General features: G+C 71.1%; 1 protein-coding gene across 1 annotated transcript in view; it reads right to left on the bottom strand.

The window, feature by feature from the left end:
- LOC147101163 (uncharacterized) overlaps positions 1-16,426 on the bottom strand; it is a 44,066-nt gene extending 27,640 nt beyond the window's left edge. Inside the window, exon 1 of the mRNA XM_085966376.1 lies at positions 16,174-16,426. Coding sequence (XP_085822502.1) covers positions 16,174-16,426 — 253 coding nt within the window. The remainder of the gene's footprint in view (positions 1-16,173) is intronic.
- Between the last annotated feature and the right edge of the window lie 2,043 nt (positions 16,427-18,469).

The following is an 18,469-nucleotide window of genomic DNA, read 5'->3' on the forward strand; positions in this document are numbered from 1 at the left end:
TGCCCCTCCCTCTCTCTCGCCTGCCCCTCCCTCCCTCTCTCCTGCCCCTCCCTCCCTCTCTCTCACCCCTCCCTCCCTCCCTCCCTCTCGCCCCTCCCCTCCCTCCCTCCCTCTCGCCTGCCCCTCCCTCCCTCCCTCTCGCCTGCCCCTCCCTCCCTCTCGCCTGCCCCTCCCTCCCTCTCTCGCCTGCCCCTCCCGCCCTCTCTCGCCTGCCCCTCCCGCCCTCTCTCTCGCCTGCCCCTCCCTCCCTCCCTCTCTCTCGCCTGCCCCTCCCTCCCTCCCTCTCTCTCGCCTGCCTGCCCCTCCCTCTCTCTCGCCTGCCCCTACCTCCCTCTCGCCTGCCCCTCCCTCCCTCCCTCTCGCCTGCCCCTCCCTCCCTCCCTCCCTCCCTCTCGCCTGCCCCTCCCTCCCTCTCTCTCGCCTGCCCCTCCCTCCCTCCCTCTCGCCTGCCCCTCCCTCCCTCCCTCTCTCTCGCCTGCCCCTCCCTCCCTCTCTCGCCTGCCCCTCCCTCCCTCCCTCTCTCCTGCCCCTCCCTCCCCCTCCCTCCCTCTCTCCTGCCCCTCCCTCCCCCTCCCTCCCTCTCTCCTGCCCCTCCCTCCCTCTCTCCTGCCTCTCCCTCCCTCCCTCTCTCTCGCCTGCCCCTCCCTCCCTCCCTCCCTCTCGCCTGCCCCTCCCTCTCGCCTGCCCCTCCCTCCCTCTCTCTCGCCTGCCCCTCCCTCCCTCTCGCCTGCCCCTCCCTCCCTCCCTCTCGCCTGCCCCTCCCTCCCTCTCTCTCGCCTGCCCCTCCCTCCCTCTCGCCTGCCCCTCCCTCCCTCTCTCTCGCCTGCCCCTCCCTCCCTCTCTCTCGCCTGCCCCTCACTCTCGCCTGCCCCTCCCTCCCTCTCTCTCGCCTGCCCCTCTCTCTCGCCTGCCCCTCCCTCCCTCTCTCTCGCCTGCCCCTCCCTCTCTCTCGCCTGCCCCTCCCTCTCGCCTGCCCCTCCCTCCCTCCCTCTCGCCTGCCCCTCTCTCCCTCTCGCCTGCCCCTCTCTCTCGCCTGCCCCTCCCTCCCTCTCTCTCGCCTGCCCCTCTCTCTCGCCTGCCCCTCCCTCCCTCTCTCTCGCCTGCCCCTCCCTCTCTCTCGCCTGCCCCTCTCTCTCGCCTGCCCCTCCCTCTCTCTCGCCTGCCCCTCCCTCTCTCTCGCCTGCCCCTCCCTCCCTCTCTCTCGCCTGCCCCTCTCTCTCGCCTGCCCCTCCCTCCCGCCTGCCCCTCCCTCCCTCCCGCCTGCCCCTCCCTCCCTCTCGCCTGCCCCTCCCTCCCTCCCTCTCTCTCGCGCCTGCCCCTCCCTCCCTCTCGCCTGCCCCTCCCTCCCTCTCTCTCGCCTGCCCCTCCCTCCCTCCCTCTCGCCTGCCCCTCCCTCCCTCCCTCTCTCTCGCCTGCCCCTCCCTCCCTCCCTCTCTCTCGCCTGCCCCTCCCTCCCTCCCTCTCGCCTGCCCCTCCCTCCCTCTCTCTCGCCTGCCCCTCCCTCCCTCTCGCCCGCCCCTCCCGCGCGCCCCTCCCTCCCTCTCTCTCTCGCCCGCCCCTCCCTCTCTCTCGCGCCCGCCCCTCCCTCCCTCCCTCTCTCTCTCGCCCGCCCCTCCCTCCCTCTCTCGCCCGCCCCTCCCTCCCTCTCTCTCGCCCGCCCCTCCCTCCCTCTCGCCCGCCCCTCCCTCCCTCCCTCTCGCCCGCCCCTCCCTCCCTCTCTCTCTCGCCTGCCCCTCCCTCCCTCTCTCTCGCCTGCCCCTCCCTCCCTCTCTCTAGCCTGCCCCTCCCTCCCTCTCTCTCGCCTGCCCCTCCCTCCCTCTCTCTCGCCTGCCCCTCCCTCTCTCTCGCCTGCCCCTCCCTCTCTCTCGCCTGCCCCTCCCTCCCTCTCGCCTGCCCCTCCCTCCCTCTCTCTCGCCTGCCCCTCCCTCTCTCTCGCCTGCCCTCCCTCCCTCTCTCTCGCCTGCCCCTCCCTCCCTCCCTCTCTCTCGCCTGCCCCTCCCTCCCTCCCTCTCTCTCGCCTGCCCCTCCCTCCCTCCCTCTCTCTCGCCTGCCCCTCCCTCCCTCCCTCCTGCCCCTCCCTCCCTCCCTCTCTCCTGCCCCTCCCTCTCTCCTGCCCCTCCCTCCCTCCCTCTCTCCTGCCCCTCCCTCCCTCCCTCTCTCTCTCCTGCCCCTCCCTCACTCTCCCTCCCTCTCTCCCTCCCTCCCTCTCTCTCGCCTGCCCCTCCCTCCCTCCCACTCCCTCTCTCCCTCTCTCTCGCCTGCCCCTCCCTCCCTCCCACTCTCTCGCCTGCCCCTCCCTCCCTCCCTCTCTCTCGCCTGCCCCTCCCTCCCTCCCTCTCTCTCGCCTGCCCCTCCCTCCCTCTCTCCTGCCCCTCCCTCCCTCTCTCTCGCCCCTCCCTCCCTCCCTCCCTCTCGCCCCTCCCCTCCCTCCCTCCCTCTCGCCTGCCCCTCCCTCCCTCCCTCTCGCCTGCCCCTCCCTCCCTCTCGCCTGCCCCTCCCTCCCTCTCTCGCCTGCCCCTCCCGCCCTCTCTCGCCTGCCCCTCCCGCCCTCTCTCTCGCCTGCCCCTCCCTCCCTCTCTCGCCTGCCCCTCCCTCCCTCCCTCTCTCTCGCCTGCCTGCCCCTCCCTCTCTCTCGCCTGCCCCTACCTCCCTCTCGCCTGCCCCTCCCTCCCTCCCTCTCGCCTGCCCCTCCCTCCCTCCCTCCCTCTCGCCTGCCCCTCCCTCCCTCTCTCTCGCCTGCCCCTCCCTCCCTCTCTCTCGCCTGCCCCTCCCTCCCTCCCTCTCTCCTGCCCCTCCCTCCCCCTCCCTCCCTCTCTCCTGCCCCTCCCTCCCCCTCCCTCCCTCTCTCCTGCCCCTCCCTCCCTCTCTCCTGCCTCTCCCTCCCTCCCTCTCTCTCGCCTGCCCCTCCCTCCCTCCCTCCCTCTCGCCTGCCCCTCCCTCTCGCCTGCCCCTCCCTCCCTCCCTCTCGCCTGCCCCTCCCTCCCTCTCGCCTGCCCCTCCCTCCCTCTCGCCTGCCCCTCCCTCCCTCCCTCTCGCCTGCCCCTCCCTCCCTCCCTCTCGCCTGCCCCTCCCTCCCTCCCTCTCGCCTGCCCCTCCCTCCCTCCCTCTCGCCTGCCCCTCCCTCCCTCTCTCTCGCCTGCCCCTCCCTCCCTCTCTCTCGCCTGCCCCTCACTCTCGCCTGCCCCTCCCTCCCTCTCTCTCGCCTGCCCCTCTCTCTCGCCTGCCCCTCCCTCCCTCTCTCTCGCCTGCCCCTCCCTCTCTCTCGCCTGCCCCTCCCTCTCGCCTGCCCCTCCCTCCCTCCCTCTCGCCTGCCCCTCTCTCCCTCTCGCCTGCCCCTCTCTCTCGCCTGCCCCTCCCTCCCTCTCTCTCGCCTGCCCCTCTCTCTCGCCTGCCCCTCCCTCCCTCTCTCTCGCCTGCCCCTCCCTCTCTCTCGCCTGCCCCTCTCTCTCGCCTGCCCCTCCCTCTCTCTCGCCTGCCCCTCCCTCTCTCTCGCCTGCCCCTCCCTCCCTCTCTCTCGCCTGCCCCTCCCTCCCTCTCTCTCGCCTGCCCCTCTCTCTCGCCTGCCCCTCCCTCCCGCCTGCCCCTCCCTCCCGCCTGCCCCTCCCTCCCTCCCGCCCCTCCCTCCCTCCCTCTCGCCTGCCCCTCCCTCCCTCCCTCTCTCTCGCGCCTGCCCCTCCCTCCCTCTCGCCTGCCCCTCCCTCCCTCTCTCTCGCCTGCCCCTCCCTCCCTCCCTCTCGCCTGCCCCTCCCTCCCTCCCTCTCGCCTGCCCCTCCCTCCCTCCCTCCCTCTCTCTCGCCTGCCCCTCCCTCCCTCCCTCTCTCTCGCCTGCCCCTCCCTCCCTCCCTCTCTCTCGCCTGCCCTTCCCTCCCTCTCGCCTGCCCTTCCCTCCCTCTCTCTCACCTGCCCCTCCCTCCCTCTCTCGCCTGCCCCCCCTCCCTCTCTCTCGCCTGCCCCTCCCTCCCTCTCTCTCGCCCTCCCTCCCTCCCTCTCTCTCGCCCTCCCTCCCTCCCTCTCTCTCGCCCTCCCTCCCTCCCTCTCTCTCGCCTGCCCCTCCCTCCCTCTCTCTCGCCTGCCCCTCCCTCCCTCTCTCTCGCCTGCCCCTCCCTCCCTCTCTCTCGCCCTCCCTCCTCCCTCTCTCTCGCCCTCCCTTCCTCCCTCTCTCTCGCCCGCCTGCCCCTCCCTCCCTCTCTCGCCCACCTGCCCCTCCCTCCCTCTCTCTCGCCCGCCTGCCCCTCCCTCCCTCTCGCTCGCCCCTCCCTCCCTCTCTCTCGCCTGCCCCTCCCTCCCTCTCTCTCGCCTGCCCCTCTCGCCTGCCCCTCCCTCCCTCTCTCTCGCCGACCCTCCCTCCCTCTCTCTCGCCCGCCCCTCCCTCCCTCTCTCTCGCCCGCCCCTCCCTCCTCTCTCTCGCCCGCCCCTCTCTCTCTCTCGCCCGCCCCTCCCTCCCTCTCTCTCGCCCGCCCCCCCTCTCTCTCGCCCGCCCCCCCTCTCTCTCGCCCGCCCCTCCCTCCCTCTCTCCCGCCCCTCCCTCCCTCTCTCTCGCCCGCCCCTCCCTCCCTCTCTCTCGCCCGCCCCTCCCTCCCTCTCGCCCGCCCCTCCCTCCCTCCCTCTCGCCCGCCCCTCCCTCCCTCCCTCTCGCCCGCCCCTCCCTCCCTCTCTCTCACCCGCCCCTCCCTCTCTCCCGCTCCTCCCTCCCTCCCCTCCCTCCCTCCCTCTCTCTCGCCCCTCCCTCCCTCTCTCTCGCCCGCCCCTCCCTCCCTCTCGCCCGCCCCTCCCTCCCTCTCTCGCCCGCCCCTCCCTCCCTCTCGCCCGCCCCTCCCTCCCTCTCGCCCGCCCCTCCCTCCCTCTCGCCCGCCCCTCCCTCCCTCTCTCTCGCCCGCCCCTCCCTCCCTCTCTCTCGCCCGCCCCTCCCTCCCTCTCTCTCGCCCGCCCCTCCCTCCCTCTCTCTCGCCCGCCCCTCCCTCCGTCTCTCTCGCCCGCCCCCCGCCCGGCCCTCCCTCCCTCTCGCCCGGCCCTCCCTCCCTCTCTCTCGCCCCTCCCTCTCTCTCGCCCGCCCCTCCCTCCCTCTCTCTCGCCCGCCCCTCCCTCCCCTCCCTCCCTCTCTCTCGCCCGCCCCTCCCTCCCTCTCGCCCGCCCCTCCCTCCCTCTCGCCCCTCCCTCCCTCTCTCTCGCCCGCCCCTCTCTCCCGCCCCTCCCTCCCTCTCTCTCGCCCCTCCCTCTCTCTCGCCCGCCCCTCCCTCCCTCTCTCTCGCCCGCCCCTCTCTCTCGCCCGCCCCTCCCTCCCTCTCTCTCGCCCGCCCCTCCCTCCCTCTCTCCCGCCCCTCCCTCCCTCTCTCTCGCCCGCCCCTCCCTCTCTCTCGCCCGCCCCTCCCTCCCTCCCGCCCCTTCCCTCCCGCCCCTCCCTCCCTCTTTCTCGCCCGCCCCTCCCTCTCTCTCGCCCGCCCCTCACTCCCTCGCCCCTCCCTCCCTCGCCCGCCCCTCCCTCTCTCTCGCCCGCCCCTCCCTCCCTCGCCCGCCCCTCCCTCTCTCTCGCCCGCCCCTCCCTCTCTCTCGCCCGCCCCTCCCTCCCTCTCTCTCGCCCGCCCCTCCCTCCCTCTCTCTCGCCCCTCCCTCCCTCCCGCGCCTCCCTCCCTCTCTCTCGCCCGCCCCTCCCTCCCTCTCTCTCGCCCCTCCCTCCCTCTCTCTCGCCCCTCCCTCCCTCTCTCGCCCGCCCCTCCCTCCCTCCCGCCCCTCCCTCCCTCTCGCCCGCCCCCTCCCTCCCTCTCTCTCGCCCGCCCCTCCCTCCCTCTCTCTCGCCCGCCCCTCCCTCCCTCTCTCACGCCCCTCCCTCCCTCTCGCCCGCACGCCCCTCCCTCCCTCTCGCCCCTCCCTCCCTCTCTCTCGCCCCTCCCCCCCTCTCTCTCGCCCCTCCCCTCCCTCCCGCCCCTCCCTCCCTCTCGCCCGCCCCTCTCTCTCGCCTGCCCCTCCCTCCCTCTCTCTCGCCCGCCTGCCCCTCCCTCTCTCTCTCGCCCGCCTGCCCCTCCCTCCCTCTCTCGCCCGCCCCTCCCTCTCTCTCGCCCGCCCCTCCCTCCCTCTCTCTCGCCCCTCCCTCCCTCTCTCTCGCCCGCCCGCCCCTCCCTCTCTCTCGCCCGCCCGCCCCTCCCTCTCTCTCGCCCGCCCGCCCCTCCCTCTCTCTCGCCCGCCCCTCCCTCTCTCTCGCCCGCCTGCCCCTCCCTCCCTCTCTCTCGCCCGCCTGCCCCTCCCTCTCTCTCGCCCCGCCTGCCCCTCCCTCCCTCTCTCTCGCCCGCCTGCCCCTCCCTCCCTCTCTCTCGCCCGCCTGCCCGTCCCTCCCTCTCTCTCGCACGCCCCTCCCTCCCTCTCGCTCGCCTGCCCCTCCCTCCCTCTCGCTCGCCTGCCCCTCCCTCCCTCTCGCTCGCCTGCCCCTCCCTCCCTCTCGCTCGCCTGCCCCTCCCTCTCGCTCGCCTGCCCCTCCCTCCCTCTCGCTCGCCTGCCCCTCCCTCTCTCTCGCCTGCCCCTCCCTCCCTCTCGCCTGCCCCTCCCTCCCTCTCGCCTGCCCCTCCCTCCCTCTCGCCTGCCCCTCCCTCCCTCTCTCTCGCCTGCCCCTCCCTCCCTCTCTCTCGCCTGCCCCTCCCTCCCTCTCGCCTGCCCCTCCCTCCCTCTCGCCTGCCCCTCCCTCTCTCTCGCCTGCCCCTCCCTCTCTCTCGCCTGCCCCTCCCTCCCTCTCTCTCTCTCGCCTGCCCCTCCCTCCCTCTCTCTCGCCTGCCCCTCCCTCTCTCTCGCCTGCCCCTCCCTCCCTCTCGCCTGCCCCTCCCTCCCTCTCGCCTGCCCCTCCCTCCCTCTCTCTCGCCTGCCCCTCTCTCTCGCCTGCCCCTCCCTCCCTCTCTCTCGCCTGCCTGCCCCTCCCTCCCTCTCTCTCGCCTGCCCCTCCCTCCCTCTCTCCCTCCCTCCCTCCCGCCCCTCCCTCCTGCCTCTCCCTCCCGCCGGCCCCTCCCTCCCTCTCGCCTGCCCCTCCCTACCGCCCTCTCGCCTGCCCCTCCCTCCCTCTCGCCTGCCCCTCCCTCCCTCCCGCCTGCCCCTCCCTCTCTCCCTCTCGCCTGCCCCTCCCTCCCTCCTGCCCCTCCCTCCCTCCCGCCCCTCCCTCTCTCTCGCCTGCCCCTCCCTCCCTCTCTCTCGCCTGCCCCTCCCTCCCTCTCTCTCGCCTGCCCGCCCCTCCCTCCCTCTCTCTCGCCTGCCCCTCCCTCCCTCCCTCCCGCCCCTCCCTCCTGCCTCTCCCTCCCGCCGGCCCCTCCCGCCGGCCCCTCCCTCCCTCTCGCCTACCTCCCTCTCTCTCGCCTGCCCCTCCCTCCCTCTCGCCTGCCCCTCCCTCCCTCCCGCCTGCCCCTCCCTCCCTCCCTCTCGCCTGCCCCTCCCACCCTCCCTCTCTCCTGCCCCTCCCACCCTCCCTCTCTCCTGCCCCTCCCTCCCTCCCTCTCTCCTGCCCCTCCCTCTCTCCTGCCCCTCCCTCCCTCCCCTCCCTCCCTCCCTCCCTCTCTCCTGCCCCTCCCTCTCTCTCGCCTGCCCCTCTCTCTCGCCTGCCCCTCCCTCCCTCCCTCTCTCTCGCCCCTCCCTCCCTCTCTCTCGCCTGCCCCTCCCTCCCTCCCTCTCGCCTGCCCCTCCCTCCCTCCCTCTCGCCTGCCCCTCCCTCCCTCTCGCCTGCCCCTCCCTCCCTCCCTCCCTCCCTCTCGCCTGCCCCTCCCTCCCGCCTGCCCCTCCCTCCCGCCTGCCCCTCCCTCCCTCTCTCTCGCCTGCCCCTCCCTCCCTCTCTCTCGCCTGCACCTCCCTCCCTCTCTCTCGCCTGCCCCTCCCTCCCTCCCTCTCTCTCGCCTGCCCCTCCCTCCCTCCCTCTCTCTCGCCTGCCCCTCCCTCCCTCCCTCCCTCTCGCCCCTCCCCTCCCTCCCTCCCTCTCGCCCCTCCCCTCCCTCCCTCCCTCTCGCCCCTCCCCTCCCTCCCTCCCTCTCGCCCCTCCCTCCCTCCCTCTCGCCCCTCCCCCTCGCCCCCCCTCCCTCCCTCTCGCCCCTCCCTCCCTCCCTCTCTCTCGCCCCTCCCTCCCTCCCTCTCTCTCGCCCCTCCCTCCCTCTCTCCTCTCTCGCCCCTCCCTCCCTCCCTCTCTCCCCTCCCTCCCTCCCTCCCTCCCTCCCTCTCGCCCCTCCCTCCCTCCCTCTCGCCCCTCCCCCTCGCCCCTCCCTCCCTCTCGCCCCTCCCTCGCTCCCTCTCTCTCGCCCCTCCCTCCCTCCCTCTCGCCCCTCCCTCCCTCCCTCTCTCTCGCCCCTCCCTCCCTCTCTCTCGCCCCTCCCTCCCTCTCTCTCTCGCCCCTCCCTCTCTCTCGCCCCTCCCTCCCTCTCTCTCGCCCCTCCCTCTCTCGCTCCTCCCTCCCTCCCTCTCTCTCCCGCCCCTCCCTCTCTCTCCCCTCCCTCTCTCTCCTCCCTCCCTCCCCTCCCTCTCTCCTCCCTCCCTCCCCTCCCTCCCTCTCTCTCTCGCCCCTCCCTCCCTCCCTCCCTCCCTCTCGCCCCTCCCTCCCGCCCCCCCCTCCCTCCCTCTCGCCCGCCCCTCCCTCCCTCCCTCTCGCCCCCCCCTCCCTCCCGCCCCCCCCTCCCTCCCTCTCTCTCGCCCCCCCCTCCCTCCCTCTCCTCCCTCCCTCTCTCTCGCCCCCCCCTCCCTCCCTCTCGCCCCCCCCCTCCCTCCCTCTCTCTCGCCCCCCCCTCCCTCCCTCTCGCCCCCCCCTCCCTCCCTCTCTCTCGCCCCCCCCTCCCTCCCTCTCGCCCCTCCCTCCCTCTCTCTCGCCCCCCCTCCCTCCCTCTCGCCCCCCCTCCCTCCCTCTCTCTCCCCCTCCCTCCCTCTCTCTCCCCCTCCCTCCCTCTCTCTCCCCCTCCCTCCCTCTCTCTCCCCCTCCCTCCCTCTCTCTCCCCCTCCCTCCCTCTCTCTCCCCCTCCCTCCCTCTCTCTCGCCCCTCCCTCCCTCTCTCTCGCCCCTCCCTCCCTCTCTCTCGCCCCTCCCTCCCTCCCTCTCTCTCGCCCCTCCCTCCCTCCCTCTCTCCCGCCCCTCCCTCCCTCTCTCTCGCCCGCCCCTCCCTCCCTCTCTCTCGCCCGCCCCTCCCTCCCGCCCCTCCCTCCCTCTCTCTCGCCCCTCCCTCCCTCTCTCTCGCCCCTCCCTCCCTCTCTCTCGCCCGCCCCTCCCTCCCTCTCGCCCGCCCCTCCCTCCCTCTCGCCCCTCCCTCCCTCTCGCCCCTCCCTCCCTCTCTCGCCCGCCCCTCCCTCCCTCTCTCTCGCCCGCCCCTCCCTCCCTCTCTCTCGCCCGCCCCTCCCTCTCGCCCGCCCCTCCCTCCCTCTCGCCCTCCCTCCCTCTCGCCCCTCCCTCCCTCTCTCTCCTCCCTCTCTCTCGCCCCTCCCTCCCTCTCTCCCGCCCCTCCCTCCCTCTCTCCCGCCCCTCCCTCCCTCTCGCCCGCCCCTCCCTCTCTCCCGCCCCTCCCTCCCTCTCTCCCGCCCCTCCCTCCCTCTCTCTCGCCCGCCCCTCCCTCCCTCCCGCCCCTCCCTCCCTCTCTCTCGCCCCTCCCTCCCTCTCTCTCGCCCGCCCCTCCCTCCCTCTCCCTCCCTCCCTCTCTCTCGCCCCTCCCTCCCTCTCTCTCGCCCGCCCCTCCCTCCCTCTCCCTCCCTCCCTCTCTCCCCTCCCTCCCTCCCCTCCCTCCCTCCCACCCTCTCGCCCCTCCCTCCCTCCCTCTCTCTCGCCCCTCCCTCCCTCCCTCTCGCCCCTCCCTCCCTCCCTCTCGCCCCTCCCTCCCTCCCTCTCGCCCCTCCCTCCCTCTCGCCCCTCCCTCCCTCCCGCCCCTCCCTCCCGCCCCTCCCTCCCTCCCGCCCCTCCCTCCCTCCCTCTCGCCCCTCCCTCCCTCCCTCTCGCCCCTCCCTCTCTCTCGCCCCTCCCTCTCGCCCCTCCCTCCCTCCCTCTCGCCCCTCCCTCCCTCCCTCTCGCCCCTCCCCTCCCTCCCTCTCGCCCCTCCCCTCCCTCCCTCTCGCCCCTCCCCTCCCTCCCTCCCTCCCTCTCTCTCGCCCCTCCCTCCCTCTCTCTCGCCCCTCCCTCCCCTCCCTCCCTCCCTCTTGCCCCTCCCTCCCTCTCTCTCGCCCCTCCCTCCCCTCCCTCTCTCTCGCCCCTCTCTCTCGCCCCTCCCTCCCCTCCCTCCCTCTCTCTCGCCCCTCCCTCCCCTCCCTCCCTCTCTCTCGCCCCTCCCTCCCCTCCCTCCCTCTCTCTCGCCCCTCCCTCCCTCTCTCGCTCCTCCCTCCCTCCCTCCCTCTCTCTCCCGCCCCTCCCTCCCTCCCTCTCTCGCCCCTCCCTCCCTCCCTCTCTCGCCCCTCCCTCTCTCTCCCCTCCCTCCCTCCCTCTCTCGCCCCTCCCTCTCTCTCGCCCCTCCCTCCCTCTCTCTCGCCCCTCCCTCCCTCTCTCTCGCCCCTCCCTCCCTCCCTCTCTCCTCCCTCCCTCTCTCTCGCCCCTCCCTCCCTCTCTCTCGCCCCTCCCTCCCTCCCTCTCTCTCGCCCCTCCCTCCCCTCCCTCCCTCCCTCTCGCCCCTCCCTCCCTCCCTCTCGCCCCTCCCTCCCTCCCTCTCGCCCCTCCCTCCCTCTCGCCCCTCCCTCCCTCTCTCTCCTCCCTCCCTCCCTCTCTCTCCTCCCTCCCTCCCTCTCTCTCGCCCCTCCCTCCCTCTCTCCCCTCCCTCCCTCCCTCTCTCTCGCCCCTCCCTCCCTCTCTCTCGCCCGCCCCTCCCTCCCTCTCTCTCGCCCGCCCCTCCCTCCCTCTCTCTCGCCCCTCCCTCTCTCTCGCCCGCCCCTCCCTCTCGCCCGCCCCTCCCTCCCTCTCGCCCCTCCCTCTCTCTCGCCCCTCCCTCTCTCCCGCCCCTCCCTCCCTCTCTCTCTCCCGCCCCTCCCTCCCTCTCTCTCGCCCCTCCCTCCCTCTCTCTCGCCCGCCCCTCCCTCCCTCCCTCTCTCCCGCCCCTCCCTCCCTCTCGCCCGCCCCTCCCTCCCTCCCGCCCCTCCCTCCCTCTCTCTCGCCCTCCCTCCCTCCCTCTCGCCCGCCCCTCCCTCCCTCTCGCCCGCCCCTCCCTCCCTCTCGCCCGCCCCTCCCTCCCTCTCGCCCGCCCCTCCCTCTCGCCCGCCCCTCCCTCCCTCTCGCCCCTCCCTCCCTCTCTCTCTCCCCTCCCTCCCTCTCGCCCCTCCCTCCCTCTCTCTCTCTCCCCTCCCTCCCTCTCTCTCTCCCCTCCCTCCCTCTCTCTCCCGCCCCTCCCTCCCTCCCTCCCTCTCTCTCTCCCGCCCCTCCCTCCCTCTCTCTCGCCCCTCCCTCCCTCTCTCTCGCCCCTCCCTCCCTCTCTCTCGCCCCTCCCTCTCGCCCCTCCCTCCCTCCCTCTCGCCCGCCCCTCCCTCCCTCTCGCCCGCCCCTCCCTCCCTCTCGCCCCTCCCTCCTTCTCGCTTGCCCCTCCCTCCCTCTCTCTCGCCCCTCCCTCTCGCCCCTCCCTCCCTCTCGCCCCTCCCTCCCTCTCGCTCGCCCCTCCCTCTCTCTCGCCCCTCCCTCTCGCCCCTCCCTCCCTCTCTCTCGCCCGCCCCCCCCTCTCTCGCCCCTCCCTCCCTCTCTCTCGCCCCTCCCTCCCTCTCTCTCGCCCGCCCCCCCTCTCTCTCGCCCCTCCCTCCCTCTCTCCCTCCCTCTCTCCCTCCCTCTCTCTCGCCCGCCCCTCCCTCCCTCTCGCCCGCCCCTCCCTCTCGCCCGCCCCTCCCTGCCTCTCTCCCGCCCCTCCCTCCCTCTCTCTCGCCCGCCCCTCCCTCCCTCTCTCTCGCCCCTCCCTCCCTCTCTCTCGCCCCTCCCTCCCTCTCTCTCGCCCTCCCTCCCTCTCGCCTGCCCCTCCCTCCCTCTCGCCTGCCCCTCCTCTCGCCTGCCCCTCCCTCTCTCCCTCCCTCTCGCCTGCCCCTCCTCTCCCCTGCCCCTCCCTCTCTCCCTCCCTCCCGCCCTCCCGCCTGCCCCTCCCTCTCCCTCCCGCCCGCCCCTCCCTCTCCTCCCCTCCCTCCCTCTCTCTCGCCTGCCCCTCCCTCTCGCCTGCCCCTCCCTCCCTCTCTCTCTCGCCTGCCCCTCCCTCCCTCTCTCTCTCGCCTGCCCCTCCCTCTCTCTCGCCTGCCCCTCCCTCTCTCTCGCCTGCCCCTCCCTCCCTCTCTCTCGCCTGCCCCTCCCTCCCTCCCTCTCTCTCGCCTGCCCCTCCCTCCCTCCCTCTCTCTCGCCTGCCTGCCCCTCCCTCCCTCCCTCTCTCTCGCCTGCCCCTCCCTCTCTCTCTCGCCTGCCCCTCCCTCCCTCTCTCGCCTGCCCCTCCCTCCCTCTCTCTCGCCTGCCCCTCCCTCTCTCTCTCTCTCGCCTGCCCCTCCCTCCCTCCCTCTCGCCTGCCCCTCCCTCCCTCCCGCCTCGCCTGCCCCTCCCTCCCTCTCGCCTGCCCCTCCCTCTCTCTCTCTCTCGCCTGCCCCTCCCTCCCTCCCTCTCGCCTGCCCCTCCCTCCCTCCCTCTCGCCTGCCCCTCCCTCCCTCTCTCTCGCCTGCCCCTCCCTCCCTCTCTCTCGCCTGCCCCTCCCTCCCTCTCTCTCGCCTGCCCCTCCCTCTCTCTCGCCTGCCCCTCCCTCTCTCTCGCCTGCCCCTCCCTCCCTCCCTCTCGCCTGCCCCTCCCTCCCTCCCTCCCTCCCTCTCGCCTGCCCCTCCCTCCCTCCCTCCCTCTCGCCCCTCCCTCCCTCCCTCCCTCTCGCCTGCCCCTCCCTCCCTCCCTCCCTCCCTCCCCTCCCTCCCTCTCGCCTGCCCCTCTCTCCCTCTCGCCTGCCCCTCTCTCCCTCCCTCTCGCCTGCCCCTCTCTCCCTCCCTCTCGCCTGCCCCTCTCTCCCTCCCTCTCGCCTGCCCCTCTCTCTCGCCTGCCCCTCCCTCCCTCTCTCTCGCCTGCCCCTCCCTCCCTCTCGCCTGCCCCTCCCTCTCTCTCGCCTGCCCCTCCCTCTCTCTCGCCTGCCCCTCCCTCCCTCTCGCCTGCCCCTCCCTCCCTCTCGCCTGCCCCTCCCTCCCTCTCTCTCGCCTGCCCCTCCCTCCCTCTCTCTCGCCTGCCCCTCCCTCCCTCCCTCTCGCCTGCCCCTCCCTCCCTCTCTCTCGCCTGCCCCTCCCTCCCTCTCTCTCGCCTGCCCCTCCCTCCCTCTCTCTCGCCTGCCCCTCCCTCCCTCTCTCTCGCCTGCCCCTCCCTCCCTCTCTCCTGCCCCTCCCTCCCTCTCTCTCGCCTGCCTCTCCCTCCCTCCCTCTCGCCTGCTCCTCCCTCCCTCTCGCCTGCTCCTCCCTCTCTCTCGCCTGCTCCTCCCTCTCTCTCGCCTGCTCCTCCCTCCCTCCCTCTCTCTCGCCTGCTCCTCCCTCCCTCCCTCTCTCTCGCCTGCCCCTCCCTCCCTCTCTCCTGCCCCTCCCTCCCTCTCTCTCGCCTGCCTCTCCCTCCTCCCTCTCGCCTGCTCCTCCCTCCCTCTCGCCTGCTCCTCCCTCTCTCTCGCCTGCTCCTCCCTCTCTCTCGCCTGCTCCTCCCTCCCTCCCTCTCTCTCGCCTGCTCCTCCCTCCCTCCCTCTCTCTCGCCTGCTCCTCCCTCCCTCCCTCCCTCTCTCTCGCCTGCCTGCTCCTCCCTCCCTCCCTCCCTCTCCCTCCCTCCTCTCTCTCGCCTGCTCCTCCCTCCCTCCCTCTCTCTCGCCTGCCTGCTCCTCCCTCCCTCCCTCTCTCTCGCCTGCTCCTCCCTCCCTCCCTCTCGCCTGCTCCTCCCTCCCTCCCTCTCGCCTGCTCCCCCCTCTCTCTCGCCTGCTCCTCCCTCCCTCCCTCTCTCTCGCCTGCTCCTCCTCCCTCCCTCTCTCTCGCCTGCTCCTCCCTCCCTCTCTCTCGCCTGCTCCTCCCTCTCTCTCGCCTGCTCCTCCCTCCCTCCCTCTCTCTCGCCTGCTCCTCCCTCCCTCTCTCTCGCTCCTCCCTCCCTCTCTCTCGCCTGCTCCTCCCTCCCTCTCTCTCGCTCCTCCCTCCTCTCTCTCGCTCCTCCCTCCCTCCCTCTCTCCCCTCCCTCCCTCTCTCTCCTCCCTCCCTCCCTCCCTCTCGCCCCTCCCTCTCGCCCCTCCCTCCCTCTCTCTCGCCCCTCCCTCCCTCTCTCTCGCCCGCCCTCCTCCCTCCCTCTCTCGCCCCCGCCCCTCCCTCCCTCTCTCGCCCCGCCCCTCCCTCCCTCTCTCGCCCCTCCCTCCCTCTCTCTCGCCCTCTCCCTCCTCTCTCTCGCCCTCCCTCCCTCTCTCTCGCCTGCTCCTCCCTCCCTCCCTCTCTCTCGCCTGCTCCTCCCTCCCTCTCTCTCGCCTGCTCCTCCCTCCCTCTCTCTCGCCTGCTCCTCCCTCCCTCTCTCTCGCCTGCTCCTCCCTCCCTCCCTCTCTCTCGCCTGCTCCTCCCTCCCTCCCTCTCTCTCTCTCGCCTGCTCCTCCCTCCCTCCCTCTCTCTCTCTCGCCTGCTCCTCCCTCTCTCTCGCCTGCTCTCCCTCTCTCTCGCCTGCTCCTCCCTCTCTCTCGCCTGCTCCTCCCTCCCTCCCTCTCGCCTGCTCCTCCCTCCCTCCCTCTCGCCTGCTCCTCCCTCCCTCCCTCTCGCCTGCTCCTCCCTCCCTCCCTCTCGCCTGCTCCTCCCTCCCTCCCTCTCGCCTGCTCCTCCCTCCCTCCCTCTCGCCTGCTCCTCCCTCCCTCCCTCTCGCCTGCTCCTCCCTCCCTCCCTCTCGCCTGCTCCTCCCTCCCTCCCTCTCGCCTGCTCCTCCCTCCCTCCCTCTCTCTCGCCTGCTCCTCCCTCCCTCCCTCTCTCGCCTGCTCCTCCCTCCCTCCCTCTCTCTCGCCTGCTCCTCCCTCCCTCCCTCTCTCTCGCCTGCTCCTCCCTCCCTCCCTCTCTCTCGCCTGCTCCTCCCTCCCTCCCTCCTCTCCCTCTCTCCCTCCCTCCCTCTCTCTCGCCTGCTCCTCCCTCCCTCCCTCTCTCTCGCCTGCTCCTCCCTCTCTCTCGCCTGCTCCTCCCTCCCTCCCTCTCTCTCGCCTGCTCCTCCCTCCCTCCCTCTCTCTCGCCTGCTCCTCCCTCCCTCCCTCTCTCTCGCCTGCTCCTCCCTCCCTCCCTCTCTCTCGCCTGCTCCTCCCTCCCTCTCGCCTGCTCCTCCCTCCCTCCCTCTCTCTCGCCTGCTCCTCCCTCCCTCCCTCTCTCTCGCCTGCTCCTCCCTCCCTCCCTCTCTCTCGCCTGCTCCTCCCTCCCTCCCTCTCTCTCGCCTGCTCCTCCCTCCCTCCCTCTCTCTCGCCTGCTCCTCCCTCCCTCCCTCTCTCTCGCCTGCTCCTCCCTCTCTCTCGCCTGCTCCTCCCTCTCTCTCGCCTGCTCCTCCCTCTCTCTCGCCTGCTCCTCCCTCTCTCTCGCCTGCTCCTCCCTCCCTCCCTCTCTCTCGCCTGCTCCTCCCTCCCTCCCTCTCTCTCGCCTGCTCCTCCCTCCCTCCCTCTCTCTCGCCTGCTCCTCCCTCCCTCCCTCTCTCTCGCCTGCTCCTCCCTCTCTCTCGCCTGCTCCTCCCTCCCTCCCTCTCTCTCGCCTGCTCCTCCCTCCCTCCCTCTCTCTCGCCTGCTCCTCCCTCCCTCTCTCTCGCCTGCTCCTCCCTCCCTCCCTCTCTCTCGCCTGCTCCTCCCTCCCTCCCTCTCTCTCGCCTGCTCCTCCCTCCCTCCCTCTCTCTCGCCTGCTCCTCCCTCCCTCCCTCTCTCTCGCCTGCTCCTCCCTCCCTCCCTCTCTCTCGCCTGCTCCTCCCTCCCTCCCTCTCTCTCGCCTGCTCCTCCCTCTCTCTCGCCTGCTCCTCCCTCCCTCCCTCTCTCTCGCCTGCTCCTCCCTCCCTCCCTCTCTCTCGCCTGCTCCTCCCTCCCTCCCTCTCTCTCGCCTGCTCCTCCCTCCCTCCCTCTCTCTCGCCTGCTCCTCCCTCCCTCCCTCTCTCTCGCCTGCTCCTCCCTCCCTCCCTCTCTCTCTCTCTCTCTCTCTCGCCCGCCTGCTCCTCCCTCCCTCCTCCCTCCCTCTCTCTCGCCTGCTCCTCCCTCGCCTTTGGTCCGGCCCGACGCCTCCCTCTCTCTCGCCTTTGGTCCGGCCCGACGCCGCTCACCGGAGCTCAGCTGCCGCTGCGGCCGATTTGTTACTCCAGGCCCCGCAAGACGGCCCGCGTACCCCGTTACCGGGGTAACCCGCCCCGCCCGAGAGCCGCAGCGGGCTCCGTTGCCGAGGTTTCCTTTTTTTTTCTTTTTCAAGACGCCGCGTCTCAGCCGGCTTGCCCCGTTGCCGGGGTAACGGGGGCCGTGCGAATGCGTGCCGTCGTCAAGGCGGCCGCGCAACTGGCGGCCTCTTTTTTTTAAACTCATCAGCTCTCTCAGCCCCCCCCCCGCGATTTCCCGAGGCTCTCCCCCCCCCCCCCGCGATTTCCCGAGGCTCTCCCCCCCCCCCCCGCGATTTCCCGAGGCTCTCCCCCCCCCCCCCCCGCGATTTCCGAGGCTCTCCCCCCCCCCCCCGCGATTTCCCGAGTCTCTCCCCCCCCCCCGCGATTTCCCGAGGCTCTCCCCCCCCCCCCGCGATCTCCCGAGGCTCTCCCCCCCCCCCGCGATTTCCCGAGGCTCTCCCCCCCCCCCGATTTCCCGAGGCTCTCTTTCCCCCCCCCCCGATTTCCCGAGGCTCTCTTTCCCCCCCCCCCGATTTCCCGAGGCTCTCTTTCCCCCCCCCCGATTTCCCGAGGCTCTCTTCCCCCCCCCCCGATTTCCCGAGGCTCTCTTTCCCCCCCCCCCCGATTTCCCGAGGCTCTCTTTCCCCCCCCCCCCGATTTCCCGAGGCTCTCTTTCCCCCCCCCCCCGATTTCCCGAGGCTCTCTTTCCCCCCCCCCCGATTTCCCGAGGCTCTCTTCCCCCCCCCCCGATTTCCCGAGGCTCTCTTCCCCCCCCCCCGATTTCCCGAGGCTCTCTTCCCCCCCCCGATTTCCCGAGGCTCTCTTCCCCCCCCCCGATTTCCCGAGGCTCTCTTCCCCCCCCCCCGATTTCCCGAGGCTCTCTTTCCCCCCCCCCGATTTCCCGAGGCTCTCTTTCCCCCCCCCCGATTTCCCGAGGCTCTCTTTCCCCCCCCCCTATTAAATTGTTATTTAATTCCCTAACACATCATTAAAATATTTACCTTAGTTCCCTAACACTCAAAATGTGGGGGAAAAAATCGTGGAAAATCAAGATGGCGGCCACTCACCTCGGTTCAGAAGGATAAGGCCCGCCCACACACGCACCGATTGGTCGACCGGTCAGGTCACCGAAGTGTAGGATTGGTCAATCGTCGAGTCACTCGACACTCAACTGTAAGGACGGCACGCGCCAGGAACCCGCCGTCCGATTGGTCGACCTCGACGTCACACGATCGCTAATGAGATGCTAATGAGCGGAACGCTGAACGTTTTTCGGATACCGCGGGCGGGATTTTTGTCCGGCCGAAACGTAAATACGCCTATGACTGGTCCGGAATCGCAAGCTTTCTTTTGAGGCGACGTGCGCGTCGGTACGCTCTGTAACTTTCAAAGGTATAGAGAACGGACAGACAGACATCGGGACAGACAGAAGAGCCGCTTTATATATATGGAATATAATGTGTTGACACATGCATTCAAAGTGACCAATATTTATAAAAGATAAGTCATGTCTATTGAGTTCTTTGTGGAAATAATGAAATGTATTGACACAGGAAATGCAGTGCAAGTTGTGTGTATGGATTTTTAAAAGGTATTTGATAAGATGCTGCACAAGAGACTTTTGATAATATTAAGGCACATGATATTAAAGGGAATGTGGTACCATGCATATGGAATTAGATAATAGACAGAAAACAGTGGTTCATGGATATTTTTCAGAGGGAGGGGTGTTCCCCAGGAGTCAGTGTTAGGACCACGTATATAATCTAGAATTGGGCATATAACCTAGAATTGGACATAGAAGGCACAATATCAAAATTTGCAGACAGCACAAAAATAGGGAGTATGATTAACTGTGAAGAGGACTGTTAGAGGCATCAGGAAGAGATAGATAGAACAATGGAATGGCCAAATAGATATCAGATGAAAAATATTGTGGTGAAATGTGAGTTGATACATTCTGGGAGGAAAAAGGTGAGGAACTAGATATGAAATGGTAAATCTTTAAAAAGAGTAGAAGAACAGAGAGACTTAGGGGTTCAAAAATGGAAGGACAATTTGATAAAGCTTTAAAATTAAAGCACATGGGATCCTCGATTTTATAAATAGGGGCACAGTATACAAAAGCAAAGAGGCAGTGTTAAACCTATACAAATCATTGGTTAGGCCACTGTTAGAATATTCGCCAGGCATTTCCTCAAGACACCCTGCCCCTCCATCCTGCTAACTATGGCGGGAATTCAGCAGA

This window comes from Somniosus microcephalus, chromosome 24, assembly GCF_052327205.1.
Source record: "Somniosus microcephalus isolate GS21.2 chromosome 24, FLI_Smic_1.0, whole genome shotgun sequence".
Classification (NCBI taxonomy): domain Eukaryota; kingdom Metazoa; phylum Chordata; class Chondrichthyes; order Squaliformes; family Somniosidae; genus Somniosus; species Somniosus microcephalus.